Source organism: Myxocyprinus asiaticus, chromosome 20 (genome assembly GCF_019703515.2).
Source record: "Myxocyprinus asiaticus isolate MX2 ecotype Aquarium Trade chromosome 20, UBuf_Myxa_2, whole genome shotgun sequence".
In the NCBI taxonomy this organism is placed as follows: domain Eukaryota; kingdom Metazoa; phylum Chordata; class Actinopteri; order Cypriniformes; family Catostomidae; genus Myxocyprinus; species Myxocyprinus asiaticus.
In genome coordinates this window covers 9,688,662-9,711,241 of record NC_059363.1, presented here as the reverse complement: position 1 = coordinate 9,711,241, position 22,580 = coordinate 9,688,662, and the positions used below count along the sequence as shown (strand labels likewise).

Sequence of the window (22,580 nt, the reverse complement as noted above, 5' to 3'; positions counted from 1 at the left end):
TGCACTTGTTATTGGAGAAATTATTTCACATGGTGTATGACTCTTTTCTAGAATTCATCATAAGACCATTCACCATTATTCAAAACAGGAAGCAAAAAGTCAAAATGGTGGCTTAAGGTTTAAAATAATATTAGAAGAAAAAATAAAAACTGATAGATATACTTTATAGATTCCTGAGAGGAAGATTAGTAATAAATGATGACAATTTTAGTAACACATTGTTGTCACAATTAACTTCTTTTTGTACCTTGCATTTCACAAAATCTCTGAGGTCTCCAACCTCTTTCAGTTTGGACTTATATAACATCCATCGATATCGCAACTCCTCTAGTTCCACATCCTCTTCTGCTAGATTATTCTGCCGAGCAGCCTTCAACTTCTGGAACTGTGTCTGACCCCAGGCTACATTGGCATGTAAACCCTACACACAGATCAAAGGCATCGTTAGACTGGCAGGGGGTGGTGTGTTGCAGTGGTTAAAGGTCTGGACTGATAACAGAAAGATTATTTCTCTTCCGTGGAACACAAAAGGAGATCTTCAGCAGAATGTCTAGTCTGTTCTTTTCCGTACAATGAAAGTGAATGGTTACTGATGTTGTCATACTTAAAAAATGACTGAAAAGCACCAAAAAAGTGGCACTTCTTATCTATTTGTATGCTATAAGCATACAAAGCATGACAACCCCTGTATGGATTCACAGCATATGGCAAAGAGGAGTCTGGACATTCTGCTAAATAGCTTCATTTGTGTTCCACGGAAGAAATGAAGTTATATGGGTTTGGAACACCATGACAGAATTCTCATTTTTGGGAGAACTATTCCTTTGCTTGGCTTGAGAGTCTATTTCATAATCCAATTATTTCAAATCCAAAATTACTGAATGAGTGGCAGTTTCTATTTGCAAATAGACAGGTCTAACCAAAGTATTTGGGCACTTTGACAGCTGTTAGATATTAGAAAGAATTTTAAACAATGTGAATATGGCTTCTTTTTCAAACAGCCCACTCTAGAAAAGAGATTTGAATTCGTTCAGAGGCAAACTGAACATGAAGCCCATCCATAAAAGGCTCTTCAAGAGTTTTTCCAAATCTGAGCTACAACTATGAACAAAAACAAGGTATATCTGACAGTTGGCTGTCAGCTAAACTTCCATCTGATATGACAGCTGCCTGGTAGCTTGAATTTGTCAGAGACTGAGGTTAAACCTGAGCATAAAACTTTTAAAGCTTTCCCCTGGTAAATAAACACAGAACTACAAGTAGAATCACATATATTTCAACATAAACAGTTACACAAGAATGTGACAGATGTGGGTTTATTTAGTGAAAATTAGACTACACATACTATGGCCAAAGTGAAACATCATATCGTGATCTGTTAAATAAGATATCAAAGCTTTCTTACAAGACAGCACTATTTGATATTTTGGACCCTACATAAATGTTTAATCAAAAAAAAAAAAAAAAAAAGGCAAGAAATTTAACAAACACCACCAACCTTGAGTGTATTCTGTCTTATCCTCAGTTCTTTGTCGCTCAGGGCCCTTTGGTTGTTCAGAATTCCTTTAAGTTTGTTATTTTCTTTGTGAAGCCACACTTCAAATTCCCTCCAAAGGGCCACCGTGTCAGTATGAAGCTGGGGCCCCTGAGAGCCCATCTATAAAATATATGAAAAGAGACACTAATCTGCCTGTGTATGATTGCACAAATATGTGGCATTGCTTAATTTGCTCATTGGGAATTAGAGCTGGCAATACAGCTAAAAAATTATGTCTTGATTTGTAAGTGGCCTTTTGACAATATTCACATTTATGTATTTGCTCTGAAATTACTTAAAAGAGGGTGTTTTTTTAATCAACACAGTTTTTTTTTAAATTACAACACAGTAAAAATACAATTAAAATAATAAAGGCCTGATTTGAACACTGCTTTTCTCTAAATGAGCACAAGAATGATATTTAATCATTTTCATTTATATGGACCAATATAACAATATATAGCAATAAACAGCAATTACTACCTAAATATATTTTACAAAAACATTTTATTACTTGAAAAATTTCTTTATATTTGAGTGATGCACACGATTCGTTGAATCAGAGGTTTGAATCAATTCATTGAAATGAATTTAATCAGTCTGAACTGATTTTTGAAAATGTATCAAACTTACCAATTCTAACACCATTTTGCAACAGAAGTTCAAATAAGAGACACTATTATACTTTATTACTTATATACAGTGCATCCGGAAAGTATTCACAGCGCTTCACTTTTTCCACATTTTGTTATGTTACAGCCTTATTCCAAAATGGATTAAATTCATTATTTTCCTCAAAATTCAATACCCCATAATGACAACGTGAAAGAAGTTTGTTTGAAATCTTTGCAAATGTATTAAAAATAAAAAACGAAAAAAAATCACATGTACATAAGTATTCACAGCCTTTGCTCAATACTTTGTTGAAGCACCTTTGGCACTAATTGCAGCCTCAAGTCTTTTTGAGTATGATGCTACAAGCTTGGCACACCTATTTTTGGGCAGTTTCTCCCATTCTTCTTTGCAGGACCTCTCAAGCTCCATCAGGTTGGATGGGGAGCATCGGTTCACAGTCATTTTCAGATCTCTCCAGAGATGTTCAATCGGGTTCAAGTCTGGGCTCTGGCCGGGCCACTCAAGGACATTCACAGAGTTGTCCCATAGCCACTCCTTTGTTATCTTGGCTGTGTGCTTAGGGTCGTTGTCCTGTTGGAAGATGAACCTTTGCCCCAGTCTGAGGTCCAGAGCGCTCTGGAGCAGGTTTTCATCAAGGATGTCTCTGTACATTGCTGCATTCATCTTTCCCTCGATCCTGACTAGTCTCCCAGTTCCTGCCGCTGAAAAACATCCCCACAGCATGATGCTGCCACCACCATGCTTCACTGTAGGGATGGTATTGGCCAGATGATGAGCGGTGCCTGGTTTCCTCCAGACATGACACTTGCCATTCAGGCCAAAGTGTTCAATCTTTGTTTCTCATGGTCTGAGAGTCCTTCAGGTGCCTTTTGGCAAATTCCAGGAGGGCTGTCGTGTGCCTTTTACTGAGGAGTGGCCATACAGGCCTGATTGGTGGAGTGCTGCAGAGATGGTTGTTCTTCTGGAAGGTTTTCCTCTCTCCACAGAGAAATGCTGGAGCTCTGTCAGAGTGACCATCGGGTTCTTGGTCACCTCCCTGACTAAGGCCCTTCTGCCCCGATCGCTCAGTTTGACCGGACGACCAGCTCTAGGAAGAGTCCTGGTGGTTCCAAACTTCTTCCATTTACGGATGATGGAGGCCACTGTGCTCATTGGGACCTTCAGTGCAGCAGAAATGTTTCTGTACCCTTCCCCAGATCTGTGCCTCGATACAATCCTGTCTCGGAGGTCTTCAGACAATTCCTTGGACTTCATGGCTTGGTTTGTGCTCTGACATGCACTGTTAACTGTGGGACCTTATATAGACAGGTGTGTACCTTTCCAAATCATGTCCAATCAACTGAATTTACCACAGGTGGACACCAATCAAGTTGCAGAAACATCTCAAGGATGATCAGTGTAAACAGGATACACCTGAGCTCAATTTTGAGTGTCTTGTTTTGCTGTTAGCGCTGGCACTGCGCACATAAATGATGCTTTACCCAAATTGTCCGGTAAGATGGAAGTGTAACACGGCACCAGGAAAACGCTTATGCTTCACTCTAGCGAGTCATGTGAATACAGCTTTTCACAGGTCCAATCTGGGTTTGATTTGTGCAAAAAATATGGTTAAGAGGTCCTTTCTCCATCACTTGATCATTGACACGAAATCACTGTTGCGTGTGTTTGTGGTGTGTGTCACTGTGATGACCCTGGGCGGACACATCGCAAAGATTCTGCCCTATTCCAACCAGTGTTCAGAACTCAAATTGGTAACTGCATTAATCACAATTAAAGGGGCTTTCAGTAGTTCTCTAGCTAGCATTAGCATTGTTCTTCTTTGTGTACTTTAAGTACCGATACGATAGTGGTGGACGCTGTACTGCCATCTATCGATGTGGATAAGCATGATCGTCTCTGCTGCCCCCGCCAGCTTTGGAATATCATTTGCATCTGGAAAATGTCGGAGTTTAAGGTAATTTCTAACGTTATTTACTACTACTATAATATAATTGCTTTTCCTAAAAACAAACGTCAGAATGCAAGCGAACAGACTTCTGCAGTTAAGGACAGATTATTATTGTCCCTCATATCATTAATCTTTGGAGACTGTCTACGTTTCAAGTTATTTCTTAAGACAGTTATTATTAGAGAACTGCTCAGTGTGAAATAAACCTAAATTATCTAGTGATACAGAATGTTGGTAAAGGAAAGATTAGAATTGTTTTTGATGATCAAATTTAGCATGTCCATGAATACTGTATTTGAAAAAGTCGTTTTGTTTCCAAGCAAACCAATGTCATGGTTTACACAAAATCCACAATAATCGCTGTGCCAAGCTACTAAACGAATAAAGATGTATGTTATTTCATAGAGGTGGAGGTAGATGGGCCCCCCTTACTATAGCTGTGATAACAAAGAAAATAGAATTACACGTTGCTTTCCGGTTGCGTTTGTAAACACTGCTGAAAACTGTCCATTACTAACATACGTTGACTACGTACGTAATTTAAAAAAGTTCGAGGTAAACTTGTGAGTTTTCTGTAAATTCCACTGATACTATTTTAGAGAGTGGTCTAAACAGTTAATAATTTCTTACCTATCCAACAAAAAAGAAGCAACATTGGCATCACTACTCATGTTTTTCTCCATCATCAAATCTTTCCACCTTGTGTATTCCGTACCAATGTTTTCTCTAGTTTTTTGCCTTTGCTGGTCTTTCTGTCTTCTTGCTTCTGACCTTTTTCGATTCTTCGGCAGTACAGCTACTGAATCTCCTGTTGTCTCTGCTTCTAAAGCATGATAATAAGTATGTTTCATTGTATTCTTTTGCTCTTCACATCACCAAACAACACTGTGCTAAGCACAGACACGCGTATCTACATAGGCGGCAGCCAATGAGCGCAGGGATTTGCTTCTTCTACGTTTAGTGAAACACAGCGGACCATGTCATTTCAACATTGAAGGGGTGACCCGCACCATGTATAATAAAAACACTTTTTTATAGAAAACTATTATGAGTATATATATATACTGTATATACGTATGTACAAATACAAATCTGTTATATACAGAAGCAAGGGAATGTAATGGCAGAAGAGGTATGGTATGTTGGATAAATATAAATAGAATAAGCTGTGTATTGCACATTAATTCTTGCTCAGTGGGGCAGTTTAAACTGTTCATGGGATGGATAGCCTGAGGGAAAAACCTGTTCTTGTGCCTGATGTTTCTGGTGCTCGGTGCTCTGTAGCGCCGGCCAGGAGGCAACAGTTCAAAAAGTTAGTGGGCTGGGTGAGTGGGGTTCAGAGTGATTTTTCCAGCCCTTTTCCTCACTCTGGAAGTGTATAATTCTTGAAGGGAGAGTAGGGGGCAATCAATAATCCGCTCAGCAGTCCGACTGTCCTTTGTAGTCTTCTGATGTCTGATTTCGTAACTAAACTAAACCAGACAGTTATAGATGTACACAAGACAGGCTCAATGACTGCTGAGTAGAACTGTATCAGCAGCGCCTGTGGCAGGTTGAACTTCCTCAACTGGTGAAGGAAGTACAACCTCTGCTGGGCTTTTTTCACAATGGAGTCAATGTGGGTCTCCCACTTCAGGTCCTGTGAGATGGTAGTGCCCAGGGTCCTGAATGACTCCACTGCTGCCACAGTGCTGTTTAGAATGGTGAGGGGGGTCAGTGTTGGGATGTTCCTCCTAAACTCCACTATCATCTCCACTGTTTTAAGTGTGTTCAGCTCCAGGTTGTTTTGATTGCACCAGACAGCCAGCTGTTCAACCTCCCATCTGTATGCAGACTCATCGTCATCCTGGATGAGGCCGATGACAGTAGTGTCATCTGCAAACTTCAGGAGCTTGACAGAGGGGTCCGTGGCGGTGCAGTCATTTGTGTACAGGGTGAAAAGTATTGGGGAGAGCACACATCCCTGTGGGGCACCAGTGCTGATCGTATACATGCTGGAAGTGAATTTCCCCAGTCTCACTAACTGCTGCCTATCTGTCAGAAAGCTGGTGATCCACTGACAGATAGAGGTGGGAACAGAGAGTTGGTTTAATTTAGTCTGGAGATTAGCTGGGATAATGGTGTTGAAAGCCAAACTGAACTTACTCTGATTTAAGACTTACGAGTTGACTCACTGAACCGTGACCTGCAGTTTCGTAACCGACTGTTAAAAGCAATTAGTTTGGAAAGCAGCACTGAATGTTTTGCGGTGTGGATTCAAAAGAACAGGCTTATAAGAGTCATTCATTTGGCAATTGGGCTTCACTGATTGCGCATGTTTCGCACTCTAGATTCAAAACAATCAACTCATAAGAGTCATTTGTTCAGGAATCAGACAACACAGAACACACTGTATGTTTTGCGCTGTATATTCAACTGAAACAGCTCATAAAGTCTTTAATTGGGGAATCGGACTACACTGATCCCAATGTAGATTCAGGAATGGTGCTGCAGTGCCACTGAATATCAATGCAGGAAACAATGGTAAAGTATTTTAGAACAATTCCCCATCCGCATAAAAGAATGCTTGTTCGTGAACCATTAATGGAACCAAAAGTCATGAAAATCATATGGTACTGTATTTAAAAAAAAATGGAACCAGTTCCGAATAAGAACCGGTTTTTGGTTCCACATCCACAATAAAAGATAAAAAAGATAATAAAAATAACTTATTTTATTGGTCCTTACCTGAGTGCCACCAATAGAGTCATAAGTCACAGTGGTCTCATTAGGTGGGATTGAAGATGGCCTTATCCTTCTCTGTGCATGATCAGATTGAACTCCACTAAAAAAGCCATATCTGCCTTGCATGTCCAAATCTTCAATCCCAGAACCGCCCATGTGTTCTTCAACCCATTCCCCAGTCCTTCCACCACTCCTGGTCTCATTCTTCCTTAGCAAGTAACCTCCAGAAGTTACTGTGTCCACTTCATCTTCCATGGAGATGTCATGGTAACCCCTCTCTCTTCTCCAAACCTCTGGACCTCCTGGTCTTGGGATGTTTTCAGGGAACACCAATGGAATCTGACCCTGAGTTGCTTCCATGTTCCTCTCCAACTTCGGGTGACCTGTTGGTTCTGATCCTTGGTGGAACTGTCCATCGAGCTTCTGATGGCGATGCTGTCCTGTTCCCTCAACACCTGTGGCTGGACCCGCAGCCACTTCAGAGCTTGATGCTCTTGCAGGTCCTGAGCCCTCATGGTGCCTATCTGCCCATTTGTCCAGGAGCTCAGTTGTGTGCGTAAGGGAATCTTGCCCCCCGGTGACAGCATGTCCATTTAAAAGCCTAATATGAACATATGGTGAATAGTACAGAGTATTAAATACATGTGCATAGTTCATTAGGAAACATTCTTGAATTTATTTCATCTTCTGGTAATCATAGTGTAAACATACAGTGGCCATAAAGCGTATTTAGATACTGAAAAATGAATGTCATTGCATTAGATGATACTTCAACATCGTGCGACCCCGCATCCTCCTGCATGGACATTGTGTTTTGTCTTCGCCATATGTTATGCATAATTTCATTTCATTTAAACCGACTGATTTCAGTTTAGGACACTCTGGGCTGTCAGTAAAGGGTTAAGCTTTTGACACACAAAGTCATGTGACAAAACAAAATCGTGCCGATCTCAGCAGTTTGTCTTTGGTAGAAACGCCAACAAAACTACATCTGGTAAGATGTTTTTTTTATATTATTTAAACCTATTTGAGTAAAAAGACTAAAGTCTCTAGTTTCTTCCGATATACCATTTAAAAATGTAATCGATTTATTGCGAAATGGCACACTGTTAAACGCAATGACTACTTACGAGGACTATAGCCCTATTTTTTCTTTAGAAATCCTATATATACACTGTGTATTATCACTTTATTTGGAGTTAGGATGAAAATAAGGTGCATTTCAAACTGTTCTGAGACCAGTGCCGACAGACAGCACACTCCTGCAAACATAATAAACAATTTGATAAAAAAAAAAAAATTAATAAATTAATAAAATTAAATCTGACTTTCTATAGCTTGGTTTTATTTAAAATTTTACAACTTAGTTCCGCTGTCCTCACATGAGGACATACATTTTTAGGAAAACTATTAGATCTAAAAGGAAAAAAAACTTTTTTGGCATGTATATTAGGGGCTACTAGTTGCAAATGAAAAAGGGAAATGAAAAATGCACATAGCAGTCACACTCGGGTCTCAGGAGGTTAAAGAAAATATTTCACATAAAGAAGTTTGTTAGGTTTAAAATGATAATAGATATATTGTTCAAAATTACAACAAAAAATATTTGGATATTTTCAGGTTGTCATATTTAGTGAAACTTGTCCATAGTTAATATGGTAAACTACACATGTGGTTACTCTGCTACCAACTGGTTTAAAGTAATTGCAAAAAATAGCTAAGAAAAGTGAAGCTAGTTCTGAGCAAAGTCTATCTGTTTGCAGATGCCACTTGGTGTGATATTTTTGCATCTAATGAAATGAAATTCAGACATTTTAAGTGTGGCTTGAGTGTCCAAATGCATCTGTGGCCACTGTAGCACTGTAGCTCCTCCTATAGCAATCAACAATAACTGCCATCTACATTACCAGGTGAACTGGTTGTAACTGCACAGAATGTGAAATATTTAAAGAGGAATTCCTACTAGGATAGTACAACAGGTTTGGCAAAAATGACATTACAATTGTGCTTATTATGTTCCTTGAGTCATAGTTTTTCTCTGAAATAATAACATGAACACCCTCTGAAAAAGGTTCCTCAAACCTGTAAAGATTGAGACTAAGCGTGTGGAGGGACATCCAGGAGTCTCTGAGGTGTTTAAGGTCCTGCAGGATGTGAACTTTGCCCTCCTCAGAGGTCCTGGCCAGCACGGTCTGACCCTGAGCCTCAGTCTGATGAAGCTGGAGTTCCTTCTGTGGAAACTCTCCTAGCGCCCTCTAGAGGACAACAGTAGTACAGAGATCAGTCTACAAGAGTAAAATCTTTTATTTGCTCAATACTGCATATATGCTGACATTGTTTGAGAGAGGAGAGACAGAGGAGAAATCAAACATGCAATAAATGACATTTTCAATTCTGCGTTTTAACAAGATCCAGATATTTATGAGGCATATGAGTCTGGATTTTTCCCTCTTACAAGGTTTACCATGGAATTCATAATTTCCAACAAAATACAAGGGCAGCAGCAACAAATCAATAAAAATGGATAACAAGAGTTGACAATGAATGCCATTATCAATTAGTTGGATCTGTGTTGTTATACTGTATTGTTTATATTTTACACAGTTTTGCACACAATATACAGTACTGTGCAAAAGTTTTAGGCACTTGTGAAAAATGTTGCACAGTGAGGATGTCTTCAAAAATAATGACATAAATAGTTTTCATTTATCACTTAATGTCATACAAAGTCCAGTAAACATAAAAAAGCTAAATCAGTATTCGGTGTGACCACCTTTTCTTTTTCTTCTCCTAGGTACACCTGGACCAGTTTTTCTTGGTTGTTGGCAGATAGGATGTACTAAGCTTCTTGGAGAATTTGCCATAGTTCTTCTATCTATTTAGACTGTCTCAATTGCTTCTGTCTCTTTATGTAATCTCAGACTGATTACAATGTTCAGTGGGGGGCTTTGTGGGGGCCATGATATCTGTTGCAGTGCTCCCTGTTCTTCCATTCTAATCTTTTCTATTTGCAAAAGTAATGTTTGGGAGTCTAACATTTATATTTCCTACTGACGCACTAAAGCTGAAGATATAAATAACCATCTTAAGACAAATGCTTTTGTGAAAAATCTTATGTGCCCAAGACTTTTGCACAGTACTGTATACTGTGCAAAAGTAGCACACATATATATTGTGTTTTGGTTTGTAACCTTCAGTTTGCACAATGAAAGAGAGCATCGGACAAGATATTTTTCCAAATATTTTTTGAATTAAATGCTGATAATAAAAATTCAACGTCTTTTTCTGATTAATAAAACAAAAAATTGTTGATTATTCAATTATCAAAAGCATAATAAATTAACATGGGATCTGTTTCAAACAATTTAAGAAGCTTTCAGAATCTTTCTGTTATTTTGTCTGTGGCACTAGCATCTCCAAATGGAGATTTTACAAAGCTTTCCTGAACACATCCCTCGTCTGCCATTGGTCAAACAAACAGTAAGTTTTACCCCAAACTCTGCTGTAACTATTGTAATTACACAGGAACTATAGTTCCCATAGTACATTTTCATAAGGGTTGCTCTGTGTTGAGTTGGCAGAGAGCCATTAGCAGTGCTCGTTGACGTTACCTCAGCCTCATGTTGCCGATTATCGATGCTCCATTCTCCATCGGGCCCACGGAATGATTCCAGCTTCTGCCTCATGATCATTAACCATTTCTCCAAATTCAAAATATTGTCATGGAAACTCTCATGTTCTGCAATGTTCTCTTCACTTTCATTTACCTTCATCTGGTAGAAAAACCCATACATACACATGTAAATACATACATACATGATCATCCCAAAACAGACATCAAGGATTTTGTTGCAATAGAACAGTGGTTATCAAACCTGTCCTGGAGGCCCCTCAACACTACACATTTTGGATAAATCATCAATTATACACACCTGATTCATCTCATCAGCTCTTTAGTGCAGACTCCAAGATTTAAATTGGGTGTGTCAGAAAAGGGCAATAGAAAATGTGCAGTGCTGAGAGGCCTCCAGGACCGGTTTGAGAACCACTGCAATAGAAGACTGCTATCTGTGTTCATTACATAATTTTTTATTTTTTTTTAAATCTCATCGGGCCGCAAGAGTACATTAAAAGTGAAGGAAGAGGTGTTTGATCAAGGCCTTCATAGTCATCGTCTACATCACCATCATGATCAACACACAGCAGGAGGTATGAGAACCAGGGATAAGGTTGCTGAGGTTTCTACAGATCTTCAGGATTAAATCAGAATCACTTGTGAAGCTGGGCATTTTTGAAGTGACTAGTAAGAAGATATGTCCCCCCCCCACCCCAATTCTGAATTTCACATCTCTATCAATTAGAGATTGAATTTTAAAAGGAATGCTTCCCCAAAAATTGTAATTCTGTCATCTGCTCATATCTTTTCAAACCCGAATGACATTCTTCTGAGAAAGAGTCATTCTGAAGATGCCCTTTTCCACAAAAAAAACCCAAAAAAACATGACAACAAAAAGCACCATAAAAGTAGTCCATACGACTCATACGCTATATTCATAAGTCTTCTGAAATCTTCCACTCCATTGTAGCTTTTAAATCAAATATGGCACCATTGCTTTTTTTGTAATTTTATCAGTTACCTTTGAACATGAGGGTGAGTAAATGATGAGAGAAATTTCATTTTGGGGTGAACAATTCCATTCAACTTTAGCTAACAATTTTTAAACTTGAGCAGAGCACATCTTACCCAAACTGCCTTATAAAGCAATTTCCAGTCTGCATACAGACGCTCAAACTTTGTCCTGTTCGTAGGGCTGGATGACACCAGTGTCTCAAGAGCTATGATATGGGCCTCACAATCCTCCAAGTCTCTCCTAATGACCTGCAGAGAGAGACACTCTTTAACATTCAGGCTGTCACCAGTGAGCCATTCCTGCTCCCACCTGGACGATCCGCTCTGATCAGCCAGCGCAAACACGTTGAGCTCAGCGTGACAACTCCGAGCTCCCTAAATTATTCACATGACTCTTTTAGTGTGTGCCGAAAGACGATCTAATCAAAAGTCACTGTACATCTATAGCATACCCCATGCAGAGATTAAAACCAAAACAGCTATGTAAAAAGAAATTCAAAGGCTGTGTGCAAAGCAAAACATTTTTTTAGGTTGGAAAGAACTATACGTCTTATGTGAATGTGCTGCTCACCCTGAGCTGGTCTGCCTGGCTCTTCTTTGCAAGAATGTCAGGTTGTAGTCCATCCGCCGTGAGGAACCTATCCTTTATGGAGGTCAGCTTTTTGTGTATGGAGTCATAGGCATCTGAAAAATCCTTTGTCTTTGATATCAATCCCTAGGGACATATATGGGATAGCACATGTTTATGGAGGTTAAGATAACATTTCAAGTTTTTAAGAGGACAGACATGTTATAGTAATAGTTTCAACCTTACATTGCAGAGTTGGTACTTCTTTTTGGATAGATGGAAACTATGATAATTAGGGGTGAGTTCTACAAGCAAAAATTCTCAAAATCTATGATAACTTAAAATATGCATTCATATTTTTATAGAAATGTGATTCAAAAACTACTGAGAAAACAATAATGCAAGGTCCTTTTGACAGCAATGAGCGCACTATGGAACTTTGGGCTCACTAGCGACATCTGTGGTTGAAACCAAAAATTGCAAGCAACTTGTGGAGGAACATTTTACTTCAGTTGTGTTTCGGCACTGCTCATGGTTTTGGATTTCATTCAGGTAACCTCAAGCAAAAATCGTTCGACAAAGGTTGATTTTTGCCAATTTCCCCGATTTTGCGTTGCATGTAAACACCTTTACCGGCATTCTTACTGATTTATTCAGTGTGCGTAAGCAGTGTGTGCATACCTGTTTACGTTTTGATGTCAAAGACAGTTTTGATGGTTACGTTTTGATTTTTGATAGTTATCCGCATATTATTGCTGTGCATGTAAATGCGCTCAATGTTTAAAATAAAGGCAGGCCTACCACACATTTGAAGGATTTACAGTCACAATTTGCAATTTAAATTGTGAAGTTTTTATGTCTGAGTAGTATTAACAATCTCAGTTCAAGTGTTTTTTGTAGAGCATTTTTTAAACTACATACGATTACAAGATGTAAATCCACTGGTAATCCAAATATGAAAAAATTTCAAGTCAAGTATTTGAGTAAGAAAGTGTGAATTAGTAACAGTAACAATGGGGGTGGGGCCTCTTTCTTATTTTCTCAATTACAGGATGGAATGGTCATTCCCTACCAAGTGCAATAGAAACAATCTTTTGTACAAGTTTACCATTTTTTCTAGATTTACAGCTGGTAAAATTGCCCACCTCTACTGGTAACAAAGAGTAAATTAATTTTCCAATAATTTCTATGATGTGTTCAACCATTCATTAAGACTGTTGTGCCATTGTTTGCAGGCCTCTCTATTATTGTGATATCACTGATTTTATGAAATGCCACATAAAAAAACTAAATGTGGTTGATTGGTCAGATGGCCTTCCTAAGTGAGCAGATCTTGGGCAAAAAAAAAAAAAAAAAGCAGCAAATTGCACAAAATCTCTCTGTGTACACAAGACTATGCATGTTATGGCTAATGTACAGACATATCGAGAGAGGAAAGGCAGGGAAAAGATTGTTGTTGTAGCTCAGGCGTTTATAACCTCAACATACTGCGGTAAAATTTTGGGCTGTGGCTGGTGGGGTACCTGCAGGCGGTTCTTGCGCTGTTGGAGCTGGCTGTGGAGTAACTCTCTCTTCCTCATATCCCCGCTGAGCTCCTCCAACAGATCATCCGCTTTCTCCTGGCCAAAAACAGAGCTGAGCAGATCACTCTTCACCTGGAGCAAACTCAAGCGCTCCTGCAGCTGCACGCTGTTTTTTAGAAACTTCTACAAAGAACAAAACAAAAGAACAAAGAGCACAATCAATAATTTCAAAGACAACAAAGGGCTATCACAGAATTACGAATTTAAAAAAGGCTAAATACATAGCAAATGCTTCAATACAATAGAATCGTATCCAAAATAGATTGCAGCAAAATGAAAATAGAGTGTTTCTAAAATCAAATTGAAAATCAAAGACATATGGTGTCAAGAATGGTGAATGGAAACACAGAATGATACACTGTATGTCTAAAAATCTGACTAGCTGTACAATCTAACTGCATAAATCCCTGTATCAGGGCTGTAAATTTGCTCTGATAAAGCTTTCACTATGTTTCTTTACTAAATAGGACTGGGTTTTGATCCATATTTCCTGATTTGATTCCAATCCACAAGCTCTCGATTCCATTCGGATTTCAATTCGATTCATGTAGGTTTATTTCAGTTATAATGTTCATTTTGCTTACATACTGTGTGAAAGAAATGAATCCCCCAACTAATGCTGTTAATTACACAGGAGACCTTCTAACTAGGTACATTACAAAAAAATATTGATTTTACAAATTTTATTTTATCATTAGCATTTCATATTTTAGCTTTTTAAAAATGTACAAATCCATGTTTTCAATCAATAAATGTCTTGAAATTACATTTACAGTATTATATTGCAAATACACTGTATATTGTAACATGTTTATTGTTAACATGCATAATTTGTACTATTTACAAGTATTTACATTTATTTGTAGAACATATGCTAAAATGGTACTGTCTCTTTAAAAATACCAGCAGTTCAATGAGCATCACAAAAGTGTTTGGTTAAGAACAGATTAACGAAAGCTTCCTTACATCATCCATTCTATGTATAAATAGCATTAAATGTTTATTTCAACAACTGACTGTAAAGTACATAAAAGAGACAATATTAATATGGCAAATGGATTGCATGAATCTCGTCTATGGACACACATTACACGGAACGAGTCAAACCAAACCTTTACTCTCAACACGCAGTGAAAGAATCTCAGACTCGGTGCTTAACTTCTTCACCACTATACTTAATCATGGTGAATGTATGAACATTTACTGGCCAGTGGCTAATAACAGATACATTTAGCCAAATTTTAGAAATTTGGTTGCATATTTATGCAAGTGATTTTACTCGCATTGTTGAGGGCTGCAGAATAGATTTAAAGATCGATCTTGGGATTTAAGAATCAATATCGAGGTCGTTCAAATGAAGATCCTGATACATCAGAAAATCTATATATTTACCCAGTACTATCACTAAATGATCTGACATTTGGATAATGATTTGGTCCAATTCGATTATTTTGGTCCTATTAATAATTATTTTCAAAATTATAACCATTTAGGACAATTTAAATGGAGGGTGGAAACTTAAATTCTGTAAGCAATTGTATTTTAGGTAAGAAATGAATGCATAATACAAAAGGTACTACTATATTATAGTGAATTCAGGAGCAAAATTCACATGAATTCCAGGCTAAAATTGGGCCACTTTTTTAAATTCATGTCATTGTAAAAAAAAGAGAACAAATTTTCTTGAAATAACCATAAACGAAATTGATTATTATATTCTGCTAAATCAATGAATTCGAAATTGACTGAATTTCACTGTCAGGTCAAGTCAAGCCAAGTCATTTTTATTTGTATAGCGCTTTTTACAGCACACATAGATTCAAAGCAGCTTTACAGGAAATCATGCATTAACAAAAAAAATTAAACTGTAATATCTATAAAGTCTTAAAGGTCACATTTTTACACCCCTTAAAAGGTCAAAAACTTTTGGCTGTGCAAACTTTACCTCGATATTCTGCACGAGCAGAGCGATATGGGAGAATTCCGTCACATCGGCAGAGGCCTCCAAAACTTGTGAAACGGTCTGACTCCACTGGCTGAAGCCATACAGAGGGTCCTGCAGTATCTGCCGAAGAGCTGTCTCACTTTCAGAGGACAACCTGAAAGATCTGCCCTTCACACTGTCACAGGACACAGAAAACAACTTGACTGAGTCCTATACAGTAGAGTATGTGCTTATAGGTATTCCAACAGATGGCTGTCACAACACAAATGAATAAATAAATGTGGTAAACCCCTGTGTGTAATGCACCAATTGTGTGAAGTGCTTACATTAGCACTCTCTAAGGGCTGGATACACATTGTTTACAGTTGACTAGGCCCCATGAGTGGCATCACAATGTCTGTAACACAATGGGGACGGTAACCTACCCGTGACCATCCTTCCATTGTGTCTGTGGTGACAGAATGTTTACGAATCAATAGATAACGATTCATAAAATATCCATCAAAGCCTCATTCCTCACATGCCTGAGGCTCCCTGTGGGTGTGTGGCTGCTGCTCACCTCTGGTATTCCTTAACCACTGCTAGCATCTCATCAGATAGAGCTTTGGAATCCTGTGGGAATCGGAATAGCTCTTTCAACCGGGATTTCAACTGTTCCACCCTGGGCTCCTCTGCGACGAGCTTCTTATGTACACCCTGAAATGCGCACGTAGAAAACTAATCAATAAAGCAGGTACACACACCATGAGTTCATGATGGAAGCTCATCCAAATGGGCATTAATGCATAATTTCTCCACATGGGGTCCAGACAGCTTTCATTGATCTAAAAAAAGGTTTTCATCGTTTTCAGTTCTTCCCCACCATCAAAAGCAAACTTGGCACAACTGGTTACTTTGATGGACTGAAATCAAAATGTTAGTTTTCAAATTCAGTTTATCATCAACTACAATGGATTGAGTGGAGTGGAGTGGAGTGGGGAGTGGGGAGTGGGGAGTGGGGAGTGGGGAGTGGGGGGTGGGGGGGGAGTGGACTAAAGCACTGAACTGGTAAGTGGAAGGTTGTTGGTTCAATCCCCACAGCCACCACCATTGTGTCCTTGAGCAAGGCACTTAACTCCAGGTTGCTCCAGGGGAATTGTCCCTGTAATAAGGGCACTGTAAGTCGCTTTCGATAAAAGTGTCAGCCAAATGTAAATGTAAATGCATTTTGATAAAAGTTTAATTATACTATGGCATATCAGAATTGTTCTTTTTCTTATTGATTTATTTTGTGTCCCACAGAAGAAAGAAAGTGATGCAGGTTTTGCTTCTGAAGGCATACGATAGGTTTTGGTGAGAAACAATAAATTTACAAAATGAAAACAACATGAATACCTTGGTGTCTGTTGTTCGTTTATAAATGCTATTTTTAGTGCTAAAAACTGCGAGCCACTGTGATCAAGCATCTCTCATAGTGCTCATGAACGCGCAATGGCCATCAAGATTTTCGCTGGAAAATTATGTGTTGTTTCTCACCAAAACCTATCGTATGCATTTAGAAGGCTTAGAATATGAAGCATGAGTCACATAATTTTGGGACAGAGATATTCATTAAAACATCTCTTTTTGTGTTACACACAAGAAAGATTCATACAGGTTTGGAACAACATGAGGGTTAGTCAATTATGACAAATTTTGGACGAACCATTCCTTTAAAGGCATAACATTTAAAGCACATCACAAATTGTGTGGCCATCCGTTTGGAGGTATTCCACACCATTAAAGGAATAGTTCACCCAAAAATGAAAATTCTCTAATCATTTATTCACCCTCATGCCATCCCAGATGTGTATGACTTTCTCTCTTCTGCTAAACTCAAATGTTTTTAGAAGAATTTCTCAGCTCTTTTGGTCCAGACAATGCTAGTGAATGGTTGTCAAAATGCTCCAAAAATCACATAAATCAGCATAAAAGTAATCCATAAGACTCCAGTGGTTAAATCAATGTCTTCAGAAGCGATATGATAGGTGTAGGTGAGAAACAAATCACTTTCACATTCTTCTTCTTGTGTTTTTGGTGATTTACATTCTTCATGCATATCACCCCCTACTGGGCAAGGAGAAGAATTTCTAGCAAAAAATGACTTAAATATTGATCTGTTTCTCACCCACACCTATCATATCACATCTTCTGAAGATATGGATTAAAACACTGGAGTCATATAGATTACCTTTATGATGCCTTTATGTGCTTTTTGGAACGTCAGAATGTTGGCACCCATCCACTTGCATTGTATGGACCTACAGAGCTGAAGTATTCTTCTAAAAATCCTAATTTGTGTTCTGCAGAAGAAAGAAAACCATACACATCTGGGATGGCATGAGGGTGAGTAAATGATGGTAGAATTTTTATTTTTGGGTGAACTATTCCTTTAAGCAAAAAAAAACTTGCAGAATTCCTTTTACAGGGCCACAAACTGCTGTCTAACCCAACACTGGAATTAACCTGGGGCATTTCCTAAATCTCCAATGTGCTACTGTCACATAAACAAGCCTCCAACTCTGCCCTACAGCAAGACATATAAGATCTTTCGGGGTGGTGAAAGTGAGAGGACCAGAATGCTAACCGTGTGCGTCTTCCATTGAGCAACCATGTGTTCCTCAGTCCGCTCTTCATCCCTACTCTCCAAATCACTGCTGAGGGTCTGGACCAGGGTTCGAAGCTGAGCAAGATCTGACCACAGCTGCTTACAACGGTTTGAATACTCGCTCTCAGAGTCCAGCGAGTTCTGGAGCTCTTCATAAATATCCACCAGTGCCTGGCGTAATCTCTGCCAGGCCAGCCTCAAGTCCTCCATCTCTTTTGTGATCTTCTCTGCACCTGCTGGAGACGTGTTGGTCTTCACCACCTCAGACAAGCTTTCAATATGCTGGAGAGTGAGCTCTTCTTTAGCTATACTGGTGTCCAGCTCCTGACATTGGTTGGAAGAAATATATTTTAGAATTCACACAGACTCTCAAAATTCTTAATCTCAAAATGTGGAAGAGCTTTAAAATAATTTGTGAAAGTGAAGAATTAGGACAGAAATGTACTACTATTGCATAATATAATATAATATAATATAATATAATATAATATAATAAACAGTATAAAATGGTAAGTTGACCAAGACTAAAGCTATAAATATTAAAATGATTAATTTCTTTGAAGGAAACCATATATCCCAATTTTTTTTTTTATAAGATTCCAAGTTAAATATGAATAAATGACTTCCTTATTTGTATGTGTGTTAAGCACACATACTGTACAACTTAAGAAATATGACAATTTGAATGATAGTTTATCGGCAGTCAAATGTAATAATTGTGACAGCCCTACAAGGAGTAAAATCATACATTTAATTTTCATTTGATCTTTTCCTAATGTCTACTTATGATGTTAATTAAGGTTTTCTGGTGGCCTAAAAAAGGTATCTATCCTACTGCCTACTTATTACTTTACCGTGTCTCTGCCGAATACAAATATATACAGTAAAGGTCATTTTAATTTACTGTTACAAACAAGTAGAGAAGAAGTGAATGCTGTACGTTTGGTGATACACTGATGCCCTCAAATGCAAATCTCAACTATCTGTTGATAAATTTATGCTTATGATGTCACAAAATTAACTATTTCAATTTACTTTTTTGGTGAATGAGTGAAGTCAGTTTGAAGTTATCACAAAAATGCCATTTGGTTTGATATTTTATGTAATAATATATCATGCATTTACAGTTTTAAGTGTAGCTTAAATGTGCAAATTCTTTTTGGGGCCACTGTGGTGTGTCAAGCTCCTTTATTTTAAAATATCAAGGGAAATGTGATGTTTTGTGATATTGCCCCTTTAATATAGAAGCTCAGCACAGAAAAAAAACAAAGAAAGGAAAATGAGGAGACAAATTATTAAGTACATGGCTAAAAGATGGAATTGTTTTTTCCACAGTTTGACTTCCAAAGTAGGAATTATTTTCCCAGATGACCATTCTGAACCTCCCCTCCCCCAAATAAGTAGGTCATTGTACCTTCAGGGCTTTGAGTCTATTCTGCGTTGTGTCCTCCATGTCGTTGAAACGGCTGACTTCCTCTGTTTTAGAAACCAGCCAGGTTTGGAATTTATGAACACAACTTTGGTATTGCTGGTGCTCCTCTACTATTTTCTGTGCTAAACCCAATCTCTCCTGCACATAAAAAGGAATGCAATATGTTTCAGAAAAACACATACAGACAAATATGTGACATGAGACTAGCCTACTATTTTTAATTAGAGTATCTGAATTAATGTAACAAGCTGTAATAACATATTCAGTGCAATAAATAAAATTTTTGCACCCAAATAAGAATGTTTGGCATTCAGAGATTACTGGATAAGGGTAAATTAAAAAAAATATATTGAAATTTCCATTACATTTTGAAAAAATTTTTTTTATTATATTATTGGCTTTTACTTCCAGGTTTCTATGACTGTGGGAACCCTGGCGAAAATCAAGAGCCTCTAAATCTTTGTCAACAAAGTGTGTGCGTGACGCAGAAACAGCAGTGAAGTTTGTGAGTGAAGTTCCGACTGAAGTTTGAATGACACTTGTTTGGGTGAAAAATGCTTATCGAGAATGCACTGGACAGGACATGTTGATAACATATAACCTCTGATTAAATATGAAAGTATAGAAATCAAGGGCAGTATATCCTGTTTTCGTATTGAAACAAGACCTGTACACCCAGCAAGAGTGAGTGTAAAAAACATGGAAGACAAAAGATTAAAAGGCTGCTGTTAATTGACTTACACAGCTGCATGCTGAGGAGCCTTATAAAAAATTCACAAAACAAGATAGCTTCAAAGCCTCATCTTCAAATCCTTGAAATTTTGTTTCATGTTCTTTTCATGTTATTTGAGAACAAAGACACTACCTTAAATAAAGCCCTCAAAATGCTAAAGCAAACTTTCTGACATGAGTTATCATATATTTGTTTTGGCATTTGGGTGTCAAGAATAATGATACATTCATTGATATATAATATTCGTTTAATCTGTTTCGTGTTTACCTGTGCTCGCTCTCGAATGTGGTTGTAGGCATCTTGAAGTCCCTGCTGAGCCTGCTCATCTATACTGCCATCTTCTGTGCGGTTATACAGGGCTGCAGCCTCATCCAGGAGCCTCTCCAGAAACTGATCCTGGGCCTGGATGTCACTGTGCAGGACCCGTAGATGATCCACCTGCCAAAGTTTCTCCTGCAGACCCAACTGCATCTCAAGCAAGGGTTCCAGAGCCATGTGCATCTTCTCCAGCCACATCCTAAACTCCTCATGGGCCTTCAGGTATTCACTCCAGTGCAGCCACACCCATTCGATACGACTAACAGATGGGGCAACAAACAAACAAATAAGCAAACATCAAATGCAGATATATCCTCCTCATATTATCTATCCTTCCATCCATCCATCTCTTCCTTCTTACATTAGGACTTAAAACAGCAGCATGCTCCCAGAGATATAGACAGAAATACTTTAAATGAAATATGAATTGCAGGGTCTCAGAAGGATTTAACTGTGAAAAACCATCACAATCAAGCGCAATGAGTAAATATATTTGGTGGTATATGATGATACCAACAACTGTACCTGTGGCAGTGAATTATGTAGGTTAAAGTCTCATCCCATAGCACTTTCAGATCTTTGAGTTTTGAATGAGTCTGATTCTTCATCTCTTCGTCTCCATTTCGGAGCAAAGCTTCAGATGCCACAAGCACCCTGTCCATCTTCAAATTGCCTTCAGGCTCTGAACTATGGATTTTCTTTACAACAAACAAAGTGTTACATTCCAGCAAAAATGATGTTAAAAAAACGGATGTTCTTAGCAGTAATGTTCTACATTTAAATGTACTGGTATGTGCCTATTGTGAAATGTTGTAAGATAACTGTATGTATAAATTTATGAGATTTAGTTCCATGTTTGACAACCTGAAAGTGTCCAAATCCTTTTTTTATTTAATTTTGAACAGTATAAAAACTAACAAAACTTAAATTCTTGTAAAATGTTTTGCTTTAAAAGTGTGCTTTGTGCTATCTTTCTTTGAAATGTATGCCACTTGGTGTGGTATTTTGATATCCAATGAAATTAATAGATTCTACATTGTGGCTTAAGTTTCCAAATACTCTTTAAGACACTGTGTTCAGTTCTGGACTATGATCACAAGAGTTTCTTTCAATCATGATAGACCTTTGGAAAAATGCCATAGTGCTATTTTTAGGACTATTAAGCCCTCATAAGTCAAAGGTCCATTGAGCTCTCACCTCGGTTTCTCTGAGCCTGGCCTCCAGCGCTGATCTGGGCCCTTGGGTGTTATCATTTTGTTTAAGCTTCTCCTGGACGGCCTGCATCCAGGACAGGGCTTCCTCCAATCTTTTCCTGAACTCATGCTGCTCTTGCTGGGTCATTAGTTTAAGGCAGACCTAATGCAAAAGCAACAGAGTAGGCACTTATGTTACTATGGTGCAAAACAGTCATGAATTTAAAATACACAAAGTCCTCTTACATATTCTAATTTTAGTATTTCACTCATTTGTAATTTAACTGATGGTTTAATCTACAATGACATGTTCCTGTAGCTCAACTGGTAGAGCAAGGAACTAGCAAATCCAAGACCATAGGGTTGATTCCCAGAGAACTCACATACTGATAAAATACCTTGAATGCTCTGTAAGTTGCTTTGGATGAAAACATCTTGCAGCTAAATAACTGTAAAAGAATAATAATTCACCCAAAAATAAAAATTAGATCATTTACTCAAACTCATGCCATCCCAGATGTGTACAAATTTCTTTCTTCTGCAAAACACAAAGATGTTTAGAAGAATATCAGCTCTGTAAGTCCACACAATGCAAGTGAATGGTGACCAACATTTTGAAACAATAAAAGCACATAAAGGCAGCATAAAAGTAATCCATATGACTCCAGTGGTTTAATCCATGTCTTCTGAAGCGAACCAATCGGTTT

At 38.1% G+C, this 22,580-nt stretch overlaps 1 protein-coding gene across 1 annotated transcript in view; it reads right to left on the bottom strand.

Annotated features, from left to right (window-relative positions):
* Window positions 1–22,580, bottom strand: part of LOC127411480 (nesprin-3-like) — a 44,077-nt gene that overhangs the window by 16,647 nt on the left and 4,850 nt on the right. Inside the window, exons 2-16 of the mRNA XM_051647079.1 lie at window positions 21,878–22,036; window positions 21,206–21,378; window positions 20,630–20,939; window positions 19,612–19,767; window positions 18,177–18,521; window positions 16,131–16,267; window positions 15,572–15,746; window positions 13,567–13,749; window positions 12,047–12,190; window positions 11,590–11,724; window positions 10,457–10,618; window positions 8,928–9,100; window positions 6,849–7,446; window positions 1,499–1,657; window positions 248–421 (exon numbers count right to left, since the gene is read on the bottom strand). Coding sequence (XP_051503039.1) covers window positions 248–421; window positions 1,499–1,657; window positions 6,849–7,446; window positions 8,928–9,100; window positions 10,457–10,618; window positions 11,590–11,724; window positions 12,047–12,190; window positions 13,567–13,749; window positions 15,572–15,746; window positions 16,131–16,267; window positions 18,177–18,521; window positions 19,612–19,767; window positions 20,630–20,939; window positions 21,206–21,378; window positions 21,878–22,021 — 3,168 coding nt within the window. The 5' untranslated portion in view covers window positions 22,022–22,036. The remainder of the gene's footprint in view (window positions 1–247; window positions 422–1,498; window positions 1,658–6,848; window positions 7,447–8,927; window positions 9,101–10,456; window positions 10,619–11,589; window positions 11,725–12,046; window positions 12,191–13,566; window positions 13,750–15,571; window positions 15,747–16,130; window positions 16,268–18,176; window positions 18,522–19,611; window positions 19,768–20,629; window positions 20,940–21,205; window positions 21,379–21,877; window positions 22,037–22,580) is intronic.